At 45.8% G+C, this 19,985-nt stretch overlaps 1 protein-coding gene across 1 annotated transcript in view; it reads right to left on the bottom strand.

The window, feature by feature from the left end:
* The window catches only part of NALCN (sodium leak channel, non-selective), a 287,262-nt gene that overhangs the window by 69,493 nt on the left and 197,784 nt on the right, over nucleotides 1-19,985 (bottom strand). Inside the window, exons 16-17 of the mRNA XM_040991012.1 lie at nucleotides 10,567-10,703; nucleotides 9,333-9,474 (exon numbers count right to left, since the gene is read on the bottom strand). Of these exons, the coding sequence (XP_040846946.1) occupies nucleotides 9,333-9,474; nucleotides 10,567-10,703 (279 nt within the window). The remainder of the gene's footprint in view (nucleotides 1-9,332; nucleotides 9,475-10,566; nucleotides 10,704-19,985) is intronic.

Here is a 19,985-nt window from a genome sequence, read left to right as displayed (position 1 = left end):
CAGCCTGAGGCACTTTGGGAGAGCAGTCAACCCCTAACCCGGTAAATCTAGAACTGACACAATACTGATGCCTTGCACGTAGGGCTTCCTCAAAGTCAGGGGTGCATCACAAGTTTCAATTAAACAGAATGTTAATTCGATTATGCCGTCCCCTGGAATTAACCATAGAATCCATCTGGAAGATTCCCCTGGGAGGTTGCATGTGATTATTAAGGACCTGGACTTTCTGCTGGTAACTACATTCAGAATAAAGGCACTGCTCGCAATCGGAGCAGCAGCTGCAGAAGCAGCACACATATTAGACACCGTGTTTCGTTTGAAGCATCAATGATATATTTCTGTTGCTAACGAAGCTGTCTGAGGTCCTATTTTCCTGTTATTAACTGAAAATACTAACAGATTAGTAACTGGGAAGGTGGCTATAAAACGTGTGGCTGCAGACCACAGAAACACCTCTGTCCCAAAGTGTCATGGGATTTTCACACTTTACGGATTACATCACACACACAAAGTACAGTAATTGGAAATAGGCAATTACTTCACATGACGTAGGCTGAGGCGACACTTCATTGACTGCATTCAAATTTGTCATACAACCATGAGATGAAAATGAGCCCTGATGTGCATACGACACATTATGTGTATGGCAAAGTGTTTCTGTACAATAAATTTAGAAAGAAAGAACCTGAAGAGGTGACTACTGTATTTGGCAGTGAGATTACCTTAGCCCTATCACAATGTCTAAAAAAGTAACCATCACTATAACGTCACAGGCGCTGACATGTGTCTTAAAGTTTGGATTTTGTGAAAAGGTGGTTTTGATGAGGATCAAGATATTCCTATCTTGGGTCATCTCACCATTACCAGTTTAGAACCCTGGGGAAACAGCTAAGAATTAAATTATAAACGCATCCACATGAGCACGCATGTGTGCTTGCACAGCACCCTCCCCCCATCTCCCTCCTTCCCATGGGCTCCTGCTCACCCAGCAGACGCAGACTGGTGGTCTGGGTGGAGCGTGGCCCTCGCTCCTCAGAGCTCAACAGGCCCTTCCCTGCGGGGCCGGTCCAGGGCATTCCCAGCCTGCTGCACTTCCCTCCATCCTTGAGCGCTACACCCAACTGCTGCTCAAAACACATTTGAAGAATGAACTAATTTCCTACTGAAGGCTGTTTTTAATCTTCTCTCTGTTCTACATGCTTTTCTTACTCAGTTAATCCTTGAAATCACAAAAGTGAGTGTATTAACCCTTAGGAAGGAGAAATGCCTATTTTGAAATTTAACGTGTTTATTAGATCTGTTGGAAACTCCTGCAAAACTGAAATTCCATGACTTGAAACTGAACGGATTTTTTTTAATCTGAACCCTTTGACAGGGCTTTAGTGAGCAAGGTGCTAGCCTGGTCTGTCTACGCACGCAGCCAAATTTCTACCATCTCACCCACGCCCCATGCAGTGACGACGGCTGACCCACAGAGCCAGGGGGCGGGAGCTTCAACATCTAAAACAACCAGATGTGTTGACTAGGCAATGCTTAACAGTAAGAACCTACAAGTACATGCCACACAGATAATAACTGTGGAAAATGTAAAACTGACTCTATGGTTATAGCTCATGGAAAGACTGAAAATCCGCAGACAAAAAGACGTGTGGATTTACCTTTCCGGGGAAAATGTCAGAGGCTTTTAACAGTGTGGGTGCTTGTGAATTTAAAAGGCATGACACTCTGGGAATGCAGGGAAGCTGCCTTCGAGCTCTAATTATGCTGAAACTGCATTTGAACTTCAGGTAAAATTACAAAAACATTATCACCAGTGGCAGCCGGCACACACTGAGACTGGTGTAACATGGAAGGAGAAATAGAATTTACCAGTAAAACTGCACTCAGACGAGAAAAAAGAAAGTTTGAAACACAGAGCAAAACATAAATTCGAACGACAGATTTAGTCCCACCTTCGGAGCGAGTGCAAGGTTGGAGCCTGCCCTGATACAGGAAGGTGACGCCCGGTCCCGGACTGCTTCCCACGTGACCAGCACGGAGCACACAGCCAAGCACTGAAAACACATTCCCTATATCCCAGACCGAATATGATTATACAATTAAACATTCTGCAAAAATAATCATTGGTAGGGAATTGCTACTTCCATATTAATTGAAAGTATAAACATGTATTTTTCAGGACATTGCATAGAGAGAGCAGTCCTCAAACACCCACAGCAGTGTAGGGAGGGCCCGGCTCCAGATGATGCTGGCACCCCCTCTAGGAGTCCTGGTTCTAGTCCTGGCATGTCTGCTTGCAGGCCAGCTGCCTGCTTGAGCACCAGGGAAGCCGGCAGAATGGCCCAGGTGCTCGGAGCCCCTGCCACCTAGACGGGATGGCTGGATGGAGCACCAGGCTTTAGGCTTCAAGCTGCCTCAGTGTGGCTCTTGCTGTCATCTGGGGAGTAAAGCAGTGGATGGAAGCTCTCTGCCTCCCCTTCTCTGTGACCCTCTGAAATAAACACATTATTTTTTTTAAATGAAAAAAGAGTATATATGTATAGAGTTATATTTTGAGTTCAAAAATTTACTACAGGGTCTGGTGCAGTGGCCTAGTGGATAAAGTCCTCGCTTTGCATGAGCCAGGATCCCATATGGGTACCAGTTTATGTTCTGGTATTCCACTTCCACCCAGCTCCCTGCTTGTCGTCTGGGAAAGCAGTCGAGGATGGCCCAAAGCCTTGGGACCCTGCGCACACATGGGAGACCTGGTAGAAGCTCCTGGCTCCTGGCTTTGGATTGGCTCAGTTCTGGCTGTTACAGCCACTTGGGGAGTGAACCAAGGGATGGAAGATCTTTCTGTTTCTGCTACTCTCTATATATCTGACTTTCCAATTAAAATCAATAAATCTTACAAAAATCTTCTGCAACAATCACTGATATCTTAAATGTTCCATTTGCAGCTCTCTGGGTCAGCTCTCTCGGCGTGGCTTGCCGACTGGTGCAGGTTTGAGCGGAGGGGGAGATGTCCAGGGTTTCTGTCTGCGAGGATGACTGTTTCCCCACACGGGGCTGTGTGCCTCGGATCTGTGAAAACTCAGCACCCAGCCGGGCGCTCATCGCACACACTGTCCCGGGCTCCCCTGGAAGTGCGCCTTGACCCGTACTGAAGGGGCGCTGCACTATTCATTTCAGGAAGGAAAAGCCCTATGGATGAAAACAGGTGGTTTTTCTCTCTCTCCCTTTTCAAGAAAATAAATGTTTGTCCTGCAAATTATAGATCAGGCCGAGTAACTTGCTTGCCTTGTGACGAGTTATAGACCGAATCACCCTACACTCCATAATCACACAGCAAATGACATGTGGCAATCACCAAGGCTTTGTGAGGAGGGCACCTTTCCAGAACAATCTGATTTACCTCTGGAGGATCTCAGAGTGGGGCTGAACGACGGGCACTGAAATATCAACAAAAATCAAACTCAGAAGACAAACCAGGCTCCTGCCACGTAAGGAAAACAGATCAGCAATTAATACTTGGTACTCAATTAGATGGTTATATCTGAAGGTCAATTTTCATTCAAGAGAAGTCATTCCTCTTTGTGGGTGGATATTATTATCCTGTTTGCTGAGATGGCATCATGGTGTGCTTTTTAAAATACAGTTTCTATTTTGAATTATGTGATACAATTTTGTATAGACTGGGATTCCCCCCAAATTCCCACCCCAACAGATTTTCCCCATTTTACTACAATGGTGTAGTCCTTCATAAGGAATCATAATCCTATCAGTCTCTTATTTAAGTTTACCTTGACATTGCTGGTACAGACAATGTCAGACAGTCCAGCATCCCGTTGCCTACACATGTCCAACAGTTTCATTGGGAATCCATCTTTTGTCTGAAAGCAGGGATGCACGTACACATATCATATCACATACAGACGTGGGAGAACAATGGAACATGCATCCCTGCTTTCAGACGAAAGATAGATTCCCATGGTGTGCTTTAAATCCTGAAACTTTTCTAACCTGATTTAGGGCATCATAAACTTCTGTGAAGGCAGGTGCAAAGCTAACACACACTGTAGTCTTTAATCCAGTGGGAGAGTTGGCACTACCTCCTGGGCTGTGTTCTCCCGCGTCACCCGACAGTCATACCCAGCACCTCCGGGCCACAGGTGCAGGGTGGGGACATTGCACCTTTTCCTTTTCCGTGGACCACTGTGGCTGTGGAAGGGTCACGTGTGTTTCCACAGCAGGGCAGGTTTTGCTGCCGGGAGACAACACAGCAGCCATATGCTTGACCCTGATGAGCTGGAACCGGATGTGCTGCTTAGTTCCTGATTCCTAGAAGCTCAAACTCAAGTCTCCATTCGCTAATGTGAGCTCTGTTCAAGGGACCTTTGGTTCCAGGTCTAAGAGGGAGAGGTGAGAAAAATTAAAAACCAAAATGAGCCAGAATTGTTGCCTCGTTACTTTGTACTTATCAACCAGATGAACTCTGCTCCCAGTGGGCAGGTTTGTCCTTTAATTTGCAAGAAAAAGCAGCTTTCTTGGTAAGCCGCAGGGGCGGGTGAGCAGGAAGAGAAAGGTGACAGTCACCACTCAGAGTGTTGTCTGAAGGGCGGCCCTGGTCCTTGTTCTGCCAGGACCTGGACAGGCCCCAGCCAAAGTTAAGCCAAAAATGGACATTTCTGCTTTCTGTTGGAAAAGGACAGGTGAATAAACTTTGCAATCAAACTAGGACTGCTTTTAGAAACAGGATCTCTGCCAAATGGAGTGGCCAGGGGAGTCACTTAGCCCTGTTCAAAGCCAAGGTAAGGCCCTGGAGAGTCCGGCCTGAGACGGGCTTCTGAGTTTCTGCAGTACTGGATCAAAGCCCTGTGGGTGGAAGCAGTGAGTGTGGCCTTTCCTTAACTCACTCTCTTCATGTTCCTGGGCAGCCTGGTGTTCTGCCAGAGCCCGGTGGCCCTGGCTAGCATGGCGGGGGTCGGCAGTGCCTGGCTAGTCCAGGAGACATTGTATTTCACTGTGTTGATGTTGTGACAATCACTGATAAGAGGTCCTTCATATTCTAGTTCTTTCCTAGAACTCATGAAGGGAAAGCACCTGAATTAATAAGGTATGGGGTCAGTGCAGAGCACTCTCCCGGGTCTGGCATTTCCAAGGGCAAGGGGCATTCCGATGGAAATGTCTCAATCCTCGAAAATTGCTTCTTAGGAGGAGCACACGGTGATGTGGCTTCTTCAGGTCACAGTTTTCGCTCTGCAGGGGGCTTAGAGTATCTTACAAGAAATGGAAATGCTTTTCCTGTTTAAAACCCAAGTGCCAAGAAGCCTTCTCCCAGCCTTCTGTCACTGAATCCTCTTGGGAGGGATTTCAAAGCCTCTTCTGTAAGAAGCACAAATCCCCAGGCTTTGGGAAGATGCTGGGACCTGGTGCGAGCTGAATCTGGAACAAGTAGGCCCTTGAAAGGAGTTACCTCTCATTTTCTGCTGACATAAATAAGATGGAAACTTTGAGAGAATAGGTAGTACTAGAGATGAAGTCTCCCAGCTGCTCCCTTTGCTGGGTGGCCTGGTGCCAAGGGGACTGGCAGGTGCAGCCCGAGCCTCCCACTTCCCACGACGGAGCACAGGATGGAGGCTGGATGCTGAGAGAATGCTTCAAGAAATCCATGGGGAAGTGAATTAAAAGATACTCTCAGTCTGGCACAAAATTGTCTGAAATTCACCCACCGGAGGATCTTCAACAGTTGATAGAAAATGCACAATATGAAAGAACTACATCGACTTCAAAAAATGTTTGCATCTAAACAAATTTGTCTTTAATTTTTTCTCATGAGTTTCTGAGATATCCATATACTCAGGCATAGCTAATATTTCATCTGTGGTCATGTATAAATGGCCAACCATGTGACCACAGAAGGAAGGGTGACCAGCCATCATTTGCAGTGTTTCCTGTTACTGACAAGAACTAATCACAGTCTTTAAAACATTCTCTCATTCTCACCTTTTCTGAACACTGAGCGATTTGGATACCACCAAGCTCATTCATTATATTTCTAGGAGGTTCATGTGTAAAACCACAGAATGCAGCTGCAGCTTTTATCTTTCAGTCAGTTACACATAATCATTAAATGAAGAGATTAAAAGTAGTCGCAGCAAATACAGACCTTGGAGAAAGCAGATGGGGCATTTTAGTTTCTCTGGAGCTGGCTCTATCAGGAGACTGTAGGAAAAGTTTGAAGGATACAGAAAGGCAAGACCGGGGCTTGCACAGTGCTATAACAGGCCAATCCACCTGCAGGCTGGCATTCCAAATGGGTGCCGGGAATTGTCCGAGCTGCTCTACTTCCCAATCCAGCACCCTGTTAATGGCCTGGGAACGAAGCAGAAGATGACCCAAATCCTTGGGCCCCTGTACCCTCATGAGAGCGAAGAAGAAGCTCCAGGCTCCCAACTTTGGACTGGTCCAGCTCTCGCCATTGTGGCTATTTAGGGAGTGACCCAGTGGATGGGAGATCTTTCCCTCTCTCTCTCTAATTCTAACCTTCAAAATAAAATATATCTTTTTTTTTAAAAAAAGGTAAGTCCAAGTTTCTTCTTATACTCCCCCAAACAAGCATCTTCCAAGATTCTTTTTATTTTTTATTCCTTCAACAAACCAAAACATTTTGTCCAAAATTAAGAGAAATGCTGCATTTCCTTTGAGAGAGAAAAACCAAACTTTCAGGGTCTGATAGTTCCTGTCAGTGTGTCCCACAGGATACAGTCCCTGGGGCTTTGCTACTTGGTCCTTCTGCTGGCGGTCACAGCAGGGGCCAGAGTGGAGTTCCACCCCCCACTGGCTCACAGCCTGCTTTGCAAGCTGAGCTCTCGCACCCAGTTCATCTATCGATGGTATTGGGGGTAGGCTCTTTGGAGGTGATCGGTGAGTGGGACGGGGGTGATTTAGGGATTCACGGGTTTTCCAGGTAGTGGCTCTGCATGGCTGCTGTGCTCTCCCACCCAGTGATGCCCTCTGCCATGCTGGAGTCCACAGGACAGCCTCATGTGAAGCTCAGCAGATAAGGCTGCCCTGTGCTTGAACTTGAAGCTTCTAGAAACGTGAGTCAAATAAATGTCTATTCTCAGCAAATCACCCAATGTTGGGTATTCTGACACAGACCTGAAAACAGACCAGGAAACAAAACAAAGTGAAAACCGCTCAATGCAGCTTTCAGTCATGCTCCTGCCATCTGCTTATCTACTGGCAAATAAGCCTTCACTCCCACGACGTGGTAACACACTGGGGGAACTGAAACTGGAGAGGTGATGCGTTTGCTTCCCAAATGAAAGGAAATGCCTTTAAGGAGTTAAGAGGAATGAATAGCTGTAGACCATTATTTGTCACTGAAAGTTTAGAAGGCTGGTCTTAGCCGGAACACCAAGTCTGAACAACATCTCAAAATGGAGAGCAAAGACACGTGGAGATGGGAAGAGAGAGACGGGAAACCCTAAAGTGGAAAAGTAGTAATTAAACAGATAACAACTGGAAACTTCCTTAGATAGCCACAGAGCAGACTCCCGGCTGGAGAGGCGCTGAGAGCATGGAACCCGGATGTCCAGGGAAAGTTTCCCAATTGCAAAGACACACGGAAAGCCTTACAAGCACCCCCAAAAGCCGCCTGCATGCCAAAGCAACCAAACAAAAATGCTGTTACTTTCAAATGACCCAAAATACCAAGTGATATCGGCATCAGATTTGTCATCTTTAACCCACAGTCGTATAAGACAGAGCAGTAACAGCTGTAGGTGAGCCAATGAAAAAAAGGGAAAGTCCCGAGAAAGGAGAAATGGATTCTGAGGAAAAGCATCACGCTGACCACCTACAACCAATGACTGAACTGCAGCAGTGAACTTCAGATTTGGGGGAGAAATAGAGGAGAGATTTGGGGTGTTCACTGGAAGAGGGAGAAAGTAAAAGGAGAGGGGAGAGGCAGGGCTGGGGGAGGAGAAAGACAGGGTCTCGCATGATGATGATGATGGAGAAAAGCAGATTTCACTACAAGCAATAAGACTAGAGCAGCAATGATTTATGGAACTAAAGATGAGCTGGGATTTGAACATGAAATCATGTAAGTAAATGTGATGCTTCTGTAAGCTCTAAGGTTCAGTCTTTTACAAACTCTGTCATCTGTCATTTTCTGACCTATGATGCCGCCGAATTGCTGCCGAGGACGTGACAGAATGGACACACAGTCACGTGCCACTTGACAACAGGGGTCAATTCTGAGGAATGCGCTGCAGGGCGCTCCTGCCAGGCAGCCACAGGGACGACCCAGCTCTGACGCCACCAGGCCACAGGATGTTGTGGATTGCTGTTGCATCTGTAGTTCGGCTTTTACTCAAGTGTCATTATGTGGTGCCTAGCCATCAACGCAACCCCACAGCAGAAATACAAACATGTGCTTGTGTCTGCTTGTGCTACAACACATCTTATGCCCTGAGTCATTTTCAGCATTAGCCAATGGAGATGTAAACTTCTATAAAACTGTTAACTAAGTTTGATTCGTATATATGCATGTGATTCCCAGTGGATATTTTACTTTGGAATCTAAGAAAGGCATTGTCCCATCTACTTTGCAAATGATAAAGAAATAGGCCAAGCAGAACACAAATGAGGCTCACTCCTAGCGGTCACTTCTGCCACATGCTCAGAGCCCCATAAACGGAGTTCATGGACAGCTTCGAGAGTAAGCTGCTGGAGTTGTTGTCCCTGATACAACAGTTATGTAAAGCCTGGTCCCTTGCAGGCGGATGGGCTTCAGGGGGATGCACTCTGGGAGGTTCTCAGAGGATCCAAAGTGACATGGTTGCCCTGTGACATGGCCCAATAGCTGACTTGCAGCAAATCAAGGCTGCAAATCATAAATATAAAAATTGTACTTTGGGACTGACAATGTGGTACAGTAGGTTCAGCTGCCGCTTGTGAAATTGGCATCATGCTGTACTGGAGTGCAGGCTTTACTCTTGGCTGCTGCAGGGATAATCCAGCTGTCTGCTGGTGTGCCGGAAAGGCAGGGGAATGGGCCCATGCCACCCACACGGAAGGCCTGGATGAAACGAACCTGGCTGTGTAGTCTCCCGGGGAATGAAGCACTGTGTGGCAGAGGCCTCTCTCTCCACTGACCCCTCTGCCTTCCAAGAAACAAACAAATCTCCAAAACAAATGAAAAATGTCAGGCTCAGGATTTTTTTTACTATGGATTCTCTTCCTTATTCTTTTAAGACCACGGAGCCCAGGACCGCTGAACAGTCACCTGGTCTTGGCTGTGAGACACACACGTGTGCCAAGTCGGCTCATGTGCTTACTTTCTGATCGATGTATTTGTTGTCCTCGATGGCTGCACGCTTGGGGTGATCGCACGAGGAAGAGGAGGTCGAAGGCAGAATTCGAAAGAGACAGCAGCCATCCTGTTGCTGGCGATCAATGAACTGCTTCATGAAGCTCTCCCTGAGCAAATGGAATGCATGGTCACACACACACACACACACACACACCATCAGTAACAGTGAGCACGGGAAGTCAGCGTGCAATAACACCTGACACCTTTGCCTGAGCTACTACAGAGCAGACAAGGGACCACAGAGAACGAGACAGCGCACACCGTGAGGGGTGTGCAATTCGAGTTAGCAAATCACTGAGGGGGGCTGCCCGGCTCCACAGTGACCCCCGTTCACTACAACAACTGAACCCCAACAGCCCTCAGAGAACTTCCCAGCAGCACTGTACAGTTTTCCATTTAGCTCTGGTAAAAAGATGCATTTTCTCCCCGTGAGAGCTGGAAGGATCAGTGCGTCTCCAGATGTCCATTCCCCATAAAGACCCCTGAGAGACCACTTTCTGTGTAAAGGTTTCCCCTCCCTATAAAAATCCACCCATTTGATCCCTAAAACAAAGTGGCCTTGCAAATGATCAGACTGAACTATTTGGCTTTTTTTTCAATCAGAAAAGCAAGCCTATGCTCAACTGAATTTCAAACATTACAACAACAGATTTCATCTCCTACATTGGGGCTTCCAGAATTATTCTTAATTTAAAAAATTGTAATATTCTATTTATAACATGTTATGCTACAAATAGAACTCTTTTTAATTATGAAAAAAGGTGCTCTATAGCTTCTCCCACGCATTTGCACAGCTGCAGGGAAAAACTAGCGGAAAATTCAACCACGGCTCCTCGGGGAACGCGGAAGGCTCACTCCTGCTCTGCTCAGGGGAGATGTGGCTGCTGGTGAGTCTGTGTTGGCTCAACAGTCCTTTCATCCTCCTCTGGCCTCAACATCCCAAACCTCCCGGGATGTCAGGGCCCCAGGGACCCCACCCCAGACGGAGACCGCCCAGGGAGCTGACTTCTCTCTGCAAAAGGCCTCTGCTCGGACGTATTGCTCCAATGGGGTCCGTGGTGCAAGCACGGAGAAGGAGAGTAGCTGTACAAGCAGTGATTGAGCAACGGAAACACCCCACGTGAGTCCTAAAGGGGGCTGACTCACACCCACATGATAATTTTACAGTGCAGCTATGCAAGTCGAGGCGACCCCAATACCTGATCTTAGGAACTGTGAAGTCCGAAGGAAGCTTCGAGATTTTCACCATCTGTGGTCTGTTGGGAAACTTTTCAAAGATCCGTAGGCGCAGAGGAAGCTTTTCTTTTGTATCTGCATTTGCTTCACTTTGCTTCAGCTAAAGAAGAAAAACAAAATGAGGCAGGAATGAAAAAGTGGAACTTGCAGTATCAGACAATTTTTGGAATATTCCTTTTAGAATTGAACTATAATTCCATAAGGAATCAGTAGAGGGCAGCAAAGGACCAGCAAACACTTCTGACTACACAGCACTTGGTGTAAGAAAACTTTTTTGAGTTATGGGGGCAAAATGCAAAACTAAAACTTGACTCATCAACCACCAAGTACACAATCAGAAATCTTTAATTCCCAAACAGAAACTTCTATTCATTTCATGTTTCATTTGCATAGCTAAGCTTCTATCACTCTTCAACACAAAAAATGCTTTACACATATTGTGCTAGAACCAGAAATCAAAAGAATCAAAGATAAAAATATAAGCTGCAGAATCATGCCAAGGGGGAAATTTTAGCAAGAGCAACAACTACCAAGAAAATCAATCATGTGATCTTAATGAAAAGCTCAAAATAAAAACAACATTCAGCCCACACAGCAATCTCTTTGATGGCTAAGGAGTCTTGGCATGATCAAGTTTAAATGCCATATGACATCTGGGAGAGGTGGCCAAATGAGTGAACTCATGGATTTACTCATTACCGCGTAATTCTGTGTCTACGGAATGGCCTTCAGGGAAGCCAAGATTCATATGAGAAATCCAGGGCCATTTGGCAGAATTCCTTTCCTTTATTGCTTCCTCTGCGGGTTCCCTTGCAGGAGTAGATGGGGCTCACCAGCCCCCTGATCCCAGATCTCTCGCAGGTTCCACAGAGCCTCCCCGCTCCTGCTCTGCTCCATTTTCCCAGGCCGAACTCCATCAGCACTGACTCCCTTCCTTTCACAAGAACATTCAAGGCCACCGGCCTCTTTTGGGGGTGTTAAGGAAGCAGTCTCAAAGGCCTTGGCTCAGGGCCCACTTTCTGGGTAGGCTTGTACTGCCGCATCATTACAACTGGTTCTGACGTGGTGGAAAAGAGAGCACCGAGATAGGTGAATGAGAGAGCACCACTTTGATAACAGGAAGGAAAGCAGGAAGCCCTCCCTGCCATGCAGAAGGAGAATGTGACTGCAGAGTTGGGGGACACCCCAATTTCAATGCCATGGATGGACCCACTGTACAGCTGGGTCTGGGGCTCAATTTCTGGTTTTCCCATTCCATGGCAGAAACTGTTCTAACACTTCTGTGTTGTACGACAAACACTGCACGACAGCCATCTGCTTGCTTCATGAGGTGGGTGGTCTCTGGGTTTCTATCTTAGATAAGAATCTTGTTTAGGGGAGGAGGCACTGCTCTCCTGGGTCTTCCTGTCTTCCAAGAGGGTATCCCATGGCTAGAGTCCTCCATGCCCAAGTGATGTGGGCAGTGAGGAGGGTGGCTTCACACGTAAGAAGAGGCTTGGGACGAGGTCAGTGGTACGCAACACAGGCAGGAAGGCAGTTCACTCAAGGTGGAGTAGAGAAAGTAAGGCACTTCATTGCATCAGACCAAAAACAGCCGGAGAAGACACAGCGGAAATAATTAACAAGTAATTAACTGCCTTGGTCCTGCCATTTGCTTACACATTAACATTGTCATCATAATTCAAATCCCATAGGCTATGTGCCATGCTCAGTTCTGGGATGAACAGACAGATAAGTCTCTGCTCTGTGACCGGGGGATGGCTCTAGAAACTGCCAATGACAGTAAAAGAGAAGGCTTACTCCAGCAGACACAGGTATGGGACGTTTGGGAGTGCAGAGGAAGGAGCAGAGAGAACAAAGATACCACATCTTTCCCAGCAGACTTTTCAAGCCGTACAATGGCTCTGCATGAGTATGACCAATAATAGGAGCGCTCTCAATGCACAAGGTCTGGTACACAGATGTTATGAGAATTCCATGTCTGTGTATGCCAGACACGAGGGTTAAAGGTACTGGCATGAGCTGGGACATGTCAGTGAAGCGAAAGCATGGAGCCCCTTCCTGAATCCTGGCATCCCCCATGGTGCCTCCACAGGCCAGGAGGCCACCCAGCTTTCTGCACCTGCTAGCTCTTCCCTGCCTGTTTGAGCTGCTTCTAATCTGTCTTCTATCATATGGTCAGTACGTGGCATTAAAACCCGTCTTCAGCCTGGGACCCAAGGCCTGGTTTTCATCCCTCCCTGTAAGTGATGCTTCAGCTTGCCAGAGCTCCACTAGGATCCAGTCACATTTTTCACTGAGGCCTCAAAGTTTCTGGACCCTCTCTCTCAGGGCCTTTGTACCTAGTGTGGCCTCCGCTGGAGGCTCATCTCTCTCCATGAAGTTCACCAACTTTTACTCTCCAGATGGCAGTTCTAATTCCTCAGAGAAAGTCTCTCTAAGATTGTTCAGACATGACAGGTTGAACTGAGTCCTACCCCTGCTTGTGAGGGTCATAGCAGTTCGTGGTGGTTCCTCACAGACTAACCTAACACATATGTATTGGATTCCTGTGACAGCTGCACTAGACTGGCAGCTCAGAACAATGTTAATGGGTTCTTCTGGCCTCCTGGAGGTGTCAGTCCAAAGCCAAGGTGTCTGCCGGGCCCTGCTTCCTATCAAGGCTGAGGGAGGGATCTGCCCAAGCCTCTTCCTGGCTCGGGGCGTCCTTGGCTTGGAGCCGACTCACTCCCAGGTCCTCTTCCCAGCGTTGTGTCTTTGGGTCTGGATTGCCTCTGCTTTTTCTTACGTGGGCCTGGATCACTGGATTTCAACCTCATCCCAATTCCTTCTGTAAAGACCTTGCGTCCAATGGCCTCCCAGTGAGCTTCTGGATCATGAACTTGAAGCATACCACTAACTCTCCTGCACACATTGTCATTGGAAATGACACCATGTGGCCTCTAGGACTAACAGCCCTATTTCCTCAGACCAGAAGCTCTGAGCATGAAGACTAGATGGGGTTTTATTCATTATCCATCCCCTGTGCCTGACATTACACTGTACTCAACAGAAAGTCAGCTATGAAAATGCTCACTGCATCACTGAATGGATCAGGTGGCAGACCTAAATTCCCTAGCAGACAACTATAAAACAAAAGACTTGAAGTATATCCTAAAGGATAGACAGATAAGCATATAAAGTTTTCACTTTTTCCTGGCACAAATGTACAGATGTGGACTATAGTAAACCAAACCATAATCTATGAGATTGTAACCTGAACTGATGTTTGCTGTTGATGAATTGAGGGCTGTTCAGAGTAAGTTCAGATGTATAAAATTTTGTAAAGAGACACTGGGGATATGGTAGGTTATATTAAATCAATTATTCTAGAAAATAACATCAGTATATATATGCATACCATCATTTAAAGAAATACCTTACTTACATGTGTTTATAATTTTTATATTTTTAATTTATTTAATTGGCACACAGAACAAAGAAGTTTCCAACTACTGATTTACTCACCAAATACATTTTCCCTTTTCTCTAGAAGATTTATTTATTTTGTTTGAAAGACCAAGAGATAGACAAGGGAACAAGGAAACTTCCATCTGCTGGTTCACTCCCAGCTGGTTGCAAAGGCTAGAGTTGGGCTCAGCCACAACCAGGAGCTCGGAACCCTCCGGGTCTCCCATGCTGATGGCAGGAGCACAAGCATTTGGGTCCCCTCCTAGTCTTCCACTGCTTTCCTAGTCTCATTAGCAGAGGGCTGGACCAGAAATGAAGCAGCTGTGTCACAGGTACTGGCTTTATTGCACTGTGCCACACAGCTGGTCCCTGGCTACTACTAGGCCTCTTGCTGAATCACAGTTCCCAAGTTCTCTTCGCTATTCCCAGATAAGCAGCAGCTACACACACACTCAAAGGCCCTGCAAATCCCCCTGCAGTACATACCTCTTAAATATGGGTGACACCTACACCACAGCCAAACTCTCACATGCCCAGGGCAGCGCCATGAGCTAGAGGACCAACCACTACCATGTACCCATCGGTAGTGGTTGACTTAACCATTCAAAGGAGCAAACTACAACTCAGCATAGAATGCAGGTGAATTTCCCAACATGATGCTGAGTGGAGGGAGCTAGACAAGACACAGGAGTATCTTACAACACACTGGTGGGATCCACTGGTATTAAGCAAAACATACTTGCAGCACTGGTCTATGTGCATGCGTCAGCAAAGTGGCCGGCCTAGAGTGGGTGGGAAGGTGACAAGAGGCAGTGGCTAGGGCATAGTCTGTCTTGGCCTGGGTGCTAGATGTGCCAGTTTGTCAGACTTCAGTGAAAGCCAGGCCAGAAGAGGGCGTTAACGTGGGGCAGATGGTGTAGCCGAGGAAACTCATTGAATTCTTACTCCACCACCATTGATCACCGTCACCTTGATCACATCTCCCTGCCCAGCCCACAATCCGAGCCACGGCAACAAACGGACAAAAAAAGAAAGGGGAACGTGAGAGGGTGTGTGGACTTCTACTGGAAAGGGCAGGACAGGCAGAGGAAATCAACATTAATACAAGCACTTCATGGACTTTGAAGCCACTATGAAGTTCCTTTAAAATTTAATAAGACTACATCTGACCTTTCATCCAAAATGCAGAGGACGCCCCCTCAACCCCCAAGATAAAATTTACTTTAATGCAAATGAGCGACTCATTTGGATCACAAGAAATGGATATGGGTTTAGAACATCACTTCCCTCTCCACAAAGGAGACCTTCTAACTAGAGTAGTTATAATTGTAAATGTCCATTTAAAACATATTTCAAAGATCAAGGTTCTTGAAGGCAGCAAATCTTGAAGGCAGGAAGATTTTATTCTTCAACTTGAAAAACCTACTCTATAGAATCTTCTTTAATGGAGCATGAAGTGTGAATTTAAGTGATAGATCAGATGACAGCTTTCCAATGGATTCCCAGGCTGGGAAATGACAAAGAAAAATGCCTGCACATTTGCAAAAAGGAATTTAGAATCAAAGAAACACATTTCAAACCTGGGACTGTATAGGAATCCTCTGGGCCCAGTGCCATTCTCAGTCTCTATGTCTGCCCGGCTGAGATATCAGTGGGCACGGAGGCTGAGAGCCCGTAGCTGCCCGGGACTCGCCTGGCATGGTCTACACCCTGCTCTGCCCATTGCATGCTTCAACCTCGGCTTACTTCTGTGCAGTCAAGCTGTGTCCTGTCTCAGTTTCTTTCTCAATGCTGTGACACACCACTGAATTGAAGGATTGTATTAAGTAAAACAAAGTTTTTTTTTTTTTTGATAATTTTTCGGGTGTGATTTCTGTAAAAGCAAATAATGTTAAAAGCATGCAGACTTGGGAAAGGGTTTCATCAGCCCGTGCGGGCTGTGCGGGCTGTGCGGGCTGTGCGGGCTCTGGGAGTGGCAGCACACTTTGTTATTGCTGTTGCTGAGGACTGGGAGTGCTCACCTGACTGCGCAGAGCCGTGCGCGCCTCCCAAGGGCTCCCACTGGAAAGCACGTAAGTCACTAACTCCTCCCCCACCCCAAGACTTTCTGAAAAAAATCTTAAATAAATCCAATATTTCCAAAGACAATGGGGCTTTCGTTACTTAGACACTCGATTTAATCATCTTTGTAAACTGACTGATTCGTTTATCGTTTAGCCTGTGAGTCAGAAAAAGCACATTTTTTTTATATGGAAAGCTGGCATCAGAAATATTCAAAGTCATTTAACGTTAGCAGACTCTGTGTGGTGCTGCTTTCTGCATCACCCAGACAACTCCATCTGTGACTCATTGATTCCACAGCACGCCCCTCTCACGAGTGGGGAGGCAGCTAGGCTGTGAGAGGAGCTGGCAAACGGGCAGATGTGGCTCTTCTGTGCTCGCTGGCTTGGAAGTAGAGGGCTCCCGCACTCACATCGCCTTGTGACACCCCACAAATATGCATGACATGGCTATTTCCCTGTTCTTCTCTCAGCATGATTTTTTTTAAAAGATTTGTTTATTTTTATTGGAAAGTTAGATATACAGAGAGAGGAGAGACAGAGAGGAAGATCTTCTATCTGATGATTCACTTCCCAAACAGCTGCAACAGCCGGTGCTGCGCCAATCCCAAGCCAGGAGCCAGGAGCTTCTTCCAGGTGTCCCATGCAGGTGCAGGGTCCCAAGGCTTTTGGTCATTTTCAACTGCTTTTCCATTCCCAGGCTATAAGCAGGGAGCTGGCTGGGAAACGGGGCTGCTGGAATTTGAACTGGCGTCCACATGGGATCTCAGAGCATGTAAGGCAAGAACTTTAGCCACTAGGCTACTGTGCTGGGTCCCTCAGCATAATTTTGAACTCTTACATGTTTTAAATGTCCTTCACAAGGGTACTCGGTACAGTGAGGATAAGGTAGGGGACAACTCTAAAAAATTATCAAGAGGAAAATAAAAGTATTCAGCAGCAGGTATTTAATTTAGTTTATTTATTCCTATTTATTTGAAAGACAGGAGAAAAGATGACAGAGGGAGAGAATGTGAGAGAAAAAGGGTAGAAAGTGGTAGAAAGAACCAACACATTTCACTGTTGGTTCACTTTTCAGATTCTGTAACAGTCAGTCACGTTGAAGAAAGTGCCAGGAACTGCTTCCAGGTCACTTATACGGGTGACAATGATGCAAGAACTTGAGCCATCATCCACCAGCTCCTGGGGTGGGTGTTGGCAGGAAGCTGGATGGGAAGCTGAGCAAGGACGTGATCCCAGGCGCTGAGAAGGAATGTGGGCAGGGTGGGCACCCGCAGCCCATGCTGCACACTGGAGTATGTAGATTTGATTCCAAGCTCTGGCTCCTGTCAGCACAGACCCCAGGAGGCAGTAGTGCTGACTTAAGCACCTGTGTCCTGCCACCCATGTGGGAGGCTCGGGCTGCTGCCCAGCCCTAGGCTTCTGTTCTGGCCCAACTCCAGTTGCTGTGCACATTTCGAAAGTGAAGCAATGTTAGCAGGAGGAATCACAGTTCCGGACCTCTGGACATACTATAGAGCAGTAGTTATCTAAACAGCCTGGTCCTGGCACAAAGATAGAGAGGAAGATCAATGGAACAGAATAGAAACACCAGAAGGGAACCCACACAGATACAGCCAAATAATCTTTGACAAAACGACCAACGACAGTCCAAGCAAATGGGAAGGCCTCTTCAGTAAATGTTGTGGGGACAACTGGCTGATAGCCTGCAGAAACAAAAAGATAGACCCACATCTATCACCATACACCAAGATCCAATCTACACGGATAAAAGACCTAAACCTACATCTAGAAATCTTCAAACTCTTGGAAGAAAATGTTGGAAATACCCTGCAAGACTTAGGAGTAGGTCCTGACTTTCTAAGAAGGACGCCAAAAGCAATAGCAGTTAAGAACAGAATAAACAAATGGGACCTCATCAAACTAAGAAGCTTCTGTACAGCAAGGGAAACAATCAGCAAAGTAAAAAAACAACCCACAGAATGGGAGAAGATCTTTGCGCACTACATAGGTGATAGAGGGCTGATCTCCAGAATATACAAAGAACTTCAAAACAACCAAAACACCAACACAAACAAGCCACTCAAGAAATGGGCACGAGAAATGGGGAAACATTTCACAAAGGAACAAACCCAAATGGCAAAGAAACATATGAAAAAATGCTTAAGTTCCCTGGCAATAAGGGAAATCCAAATGAAGACAACAATGAGGTACCACCTAACGCCAGAAAGGATGGCACACATACAAAAAACCACCAACAACACTTGCTGGTGAGGATGTGGGGAAAAGGGGACCCTACTCCACTGTTGGTGGGACTGCAAACTTGTACAGCCTCTATGGAAATCAGTATGGAGGATACTGAATCAATTGAAAATCAGCAGACCATATGACCCAGCAATAGCACTCCTAGGAATATATCCAAAACACCTGTTTTACGAGAAACCAACATACACCCCTATGTTCATAGCAGCACAATCAGTAATTGCAAAAACCTGGAAGCAACCGAAATGCCCATCAACAGAGGACTGGATAAGAAAGTTATGGTTCATATACTCCATGGAATACTACTCAGCTATCAAAAAAAATGAAATGCAGTTCTTTGTGGCCAAATGGGCCCAACTGGAAACCATAATGCTAAGAGAAATGAGCCAATCCCAAAAGGTTAGATATCACATGTTTGCCTTAATTTAAGAATCTAAAATGAAATGATGTCAATATGAAAAATAGTATCTATAAAATGTAATTTTTAAAAATTTTATTTTACTTTGTTTTTAACACAAATGTTACTCAATACTATGTCCACTAATTCCATAATGTTGTGGATAGTTGCTGATGTTAGGTTGGGGCTTTTGATTGGCTGCTGATGTTAGATTCGGACTAGAGATGGTTTCCACAAAAAGCCGTTGAACTTATCTGGACAATAAGATGCTGGACCCTATGCTTGATATAAGCTTGCAATGAAAGAACCCCAACTGAACTTGAACTGTGGCAATGCAGCAAGGTGGAGAAATCCACCATGGGGGGAGGGGAGGAGGAGGGGTGTGGGGAATCTAGTACCTACAACTGTATCACATAATACAATGTAATTAATAATTAAAAAAAAAAGAAAGTGAAGCAATGGACAGGAGGAGCTTTCTGTCTGCTGCTCAAATAAGTGTTTTATTTTTTAAAAGATTTACTTATTTTTATTTGAAAAAATCTGATTTACAGAAAGAAGGAGAGATAGACAGTCCATCTGCTGGTTCACTTCCCAAATGGTTGCAATGACCAGAACTGAGCCAATCTAAAGCCAGGAGCTAGGATGTTCTTCAAATCTCCCACATGCATGCAGGGTCCCAAGGATTTGTTCCATTCTCCTCTGCTTTCCCAGGCTGCAAGCAGGGAGCTAGACTGGAAGTGGAGCATGAACCAGCACCCATATTGGATCCCAGTGCTTATAAGGTGAGGATCAAGCTATTGAACCACCATGCTAAACCCTCAAATAAAAGTTTTTAAAATGATTAAAAACTAGGATATCTAATGATGAGTAGATGCATTTTTCTTAAATTACTTCCCCTTAAATTGCCATTAATGGAATTACTTCTTAGGGATAGTAATGATGAATAAAGTTCCTGTTTTGCGGTTTCCCTACTTATACCCTAAAGCTCTGTATTTTCCTCTATGCCTCTTTCATGTTATCCAGTGCAGACATGGTTGTTTCCTTAGTGACTGTGATGAATTGCAGAGAAATGCACATTTTTGATTCAAAAATGATTGTTCAGATATTTTTAAATGCATTTTTTACTTTACTTGAGATAAAATCATATTAGAGGTTATTGAAGTAGATACTTGGTTCATGCTACAGGGTGACATTTAGTAACTCACAGAAGAAA

The sequence above is a fragment of the Ochotona curzoniae genome, unplaced genomic scaffold (genome assembly GCF_017591425.1).
Source record: "Ochotona curzoniae isolate NIBS_2020 unplaced genomic scaffold, NIBS_Ocur_1.0 contig_64, whole genome shotgun sequence".
NCBI classification, from domain to species: Eukaryota; Metazoa; Chordata; class Mammalia; order Lagomorpha; family Ochotonidae; genus Ochotona; species Ochotona curzoniae.
This window is presented reverse-complemented; position numbering and strand designations above follow the sequence as displayed.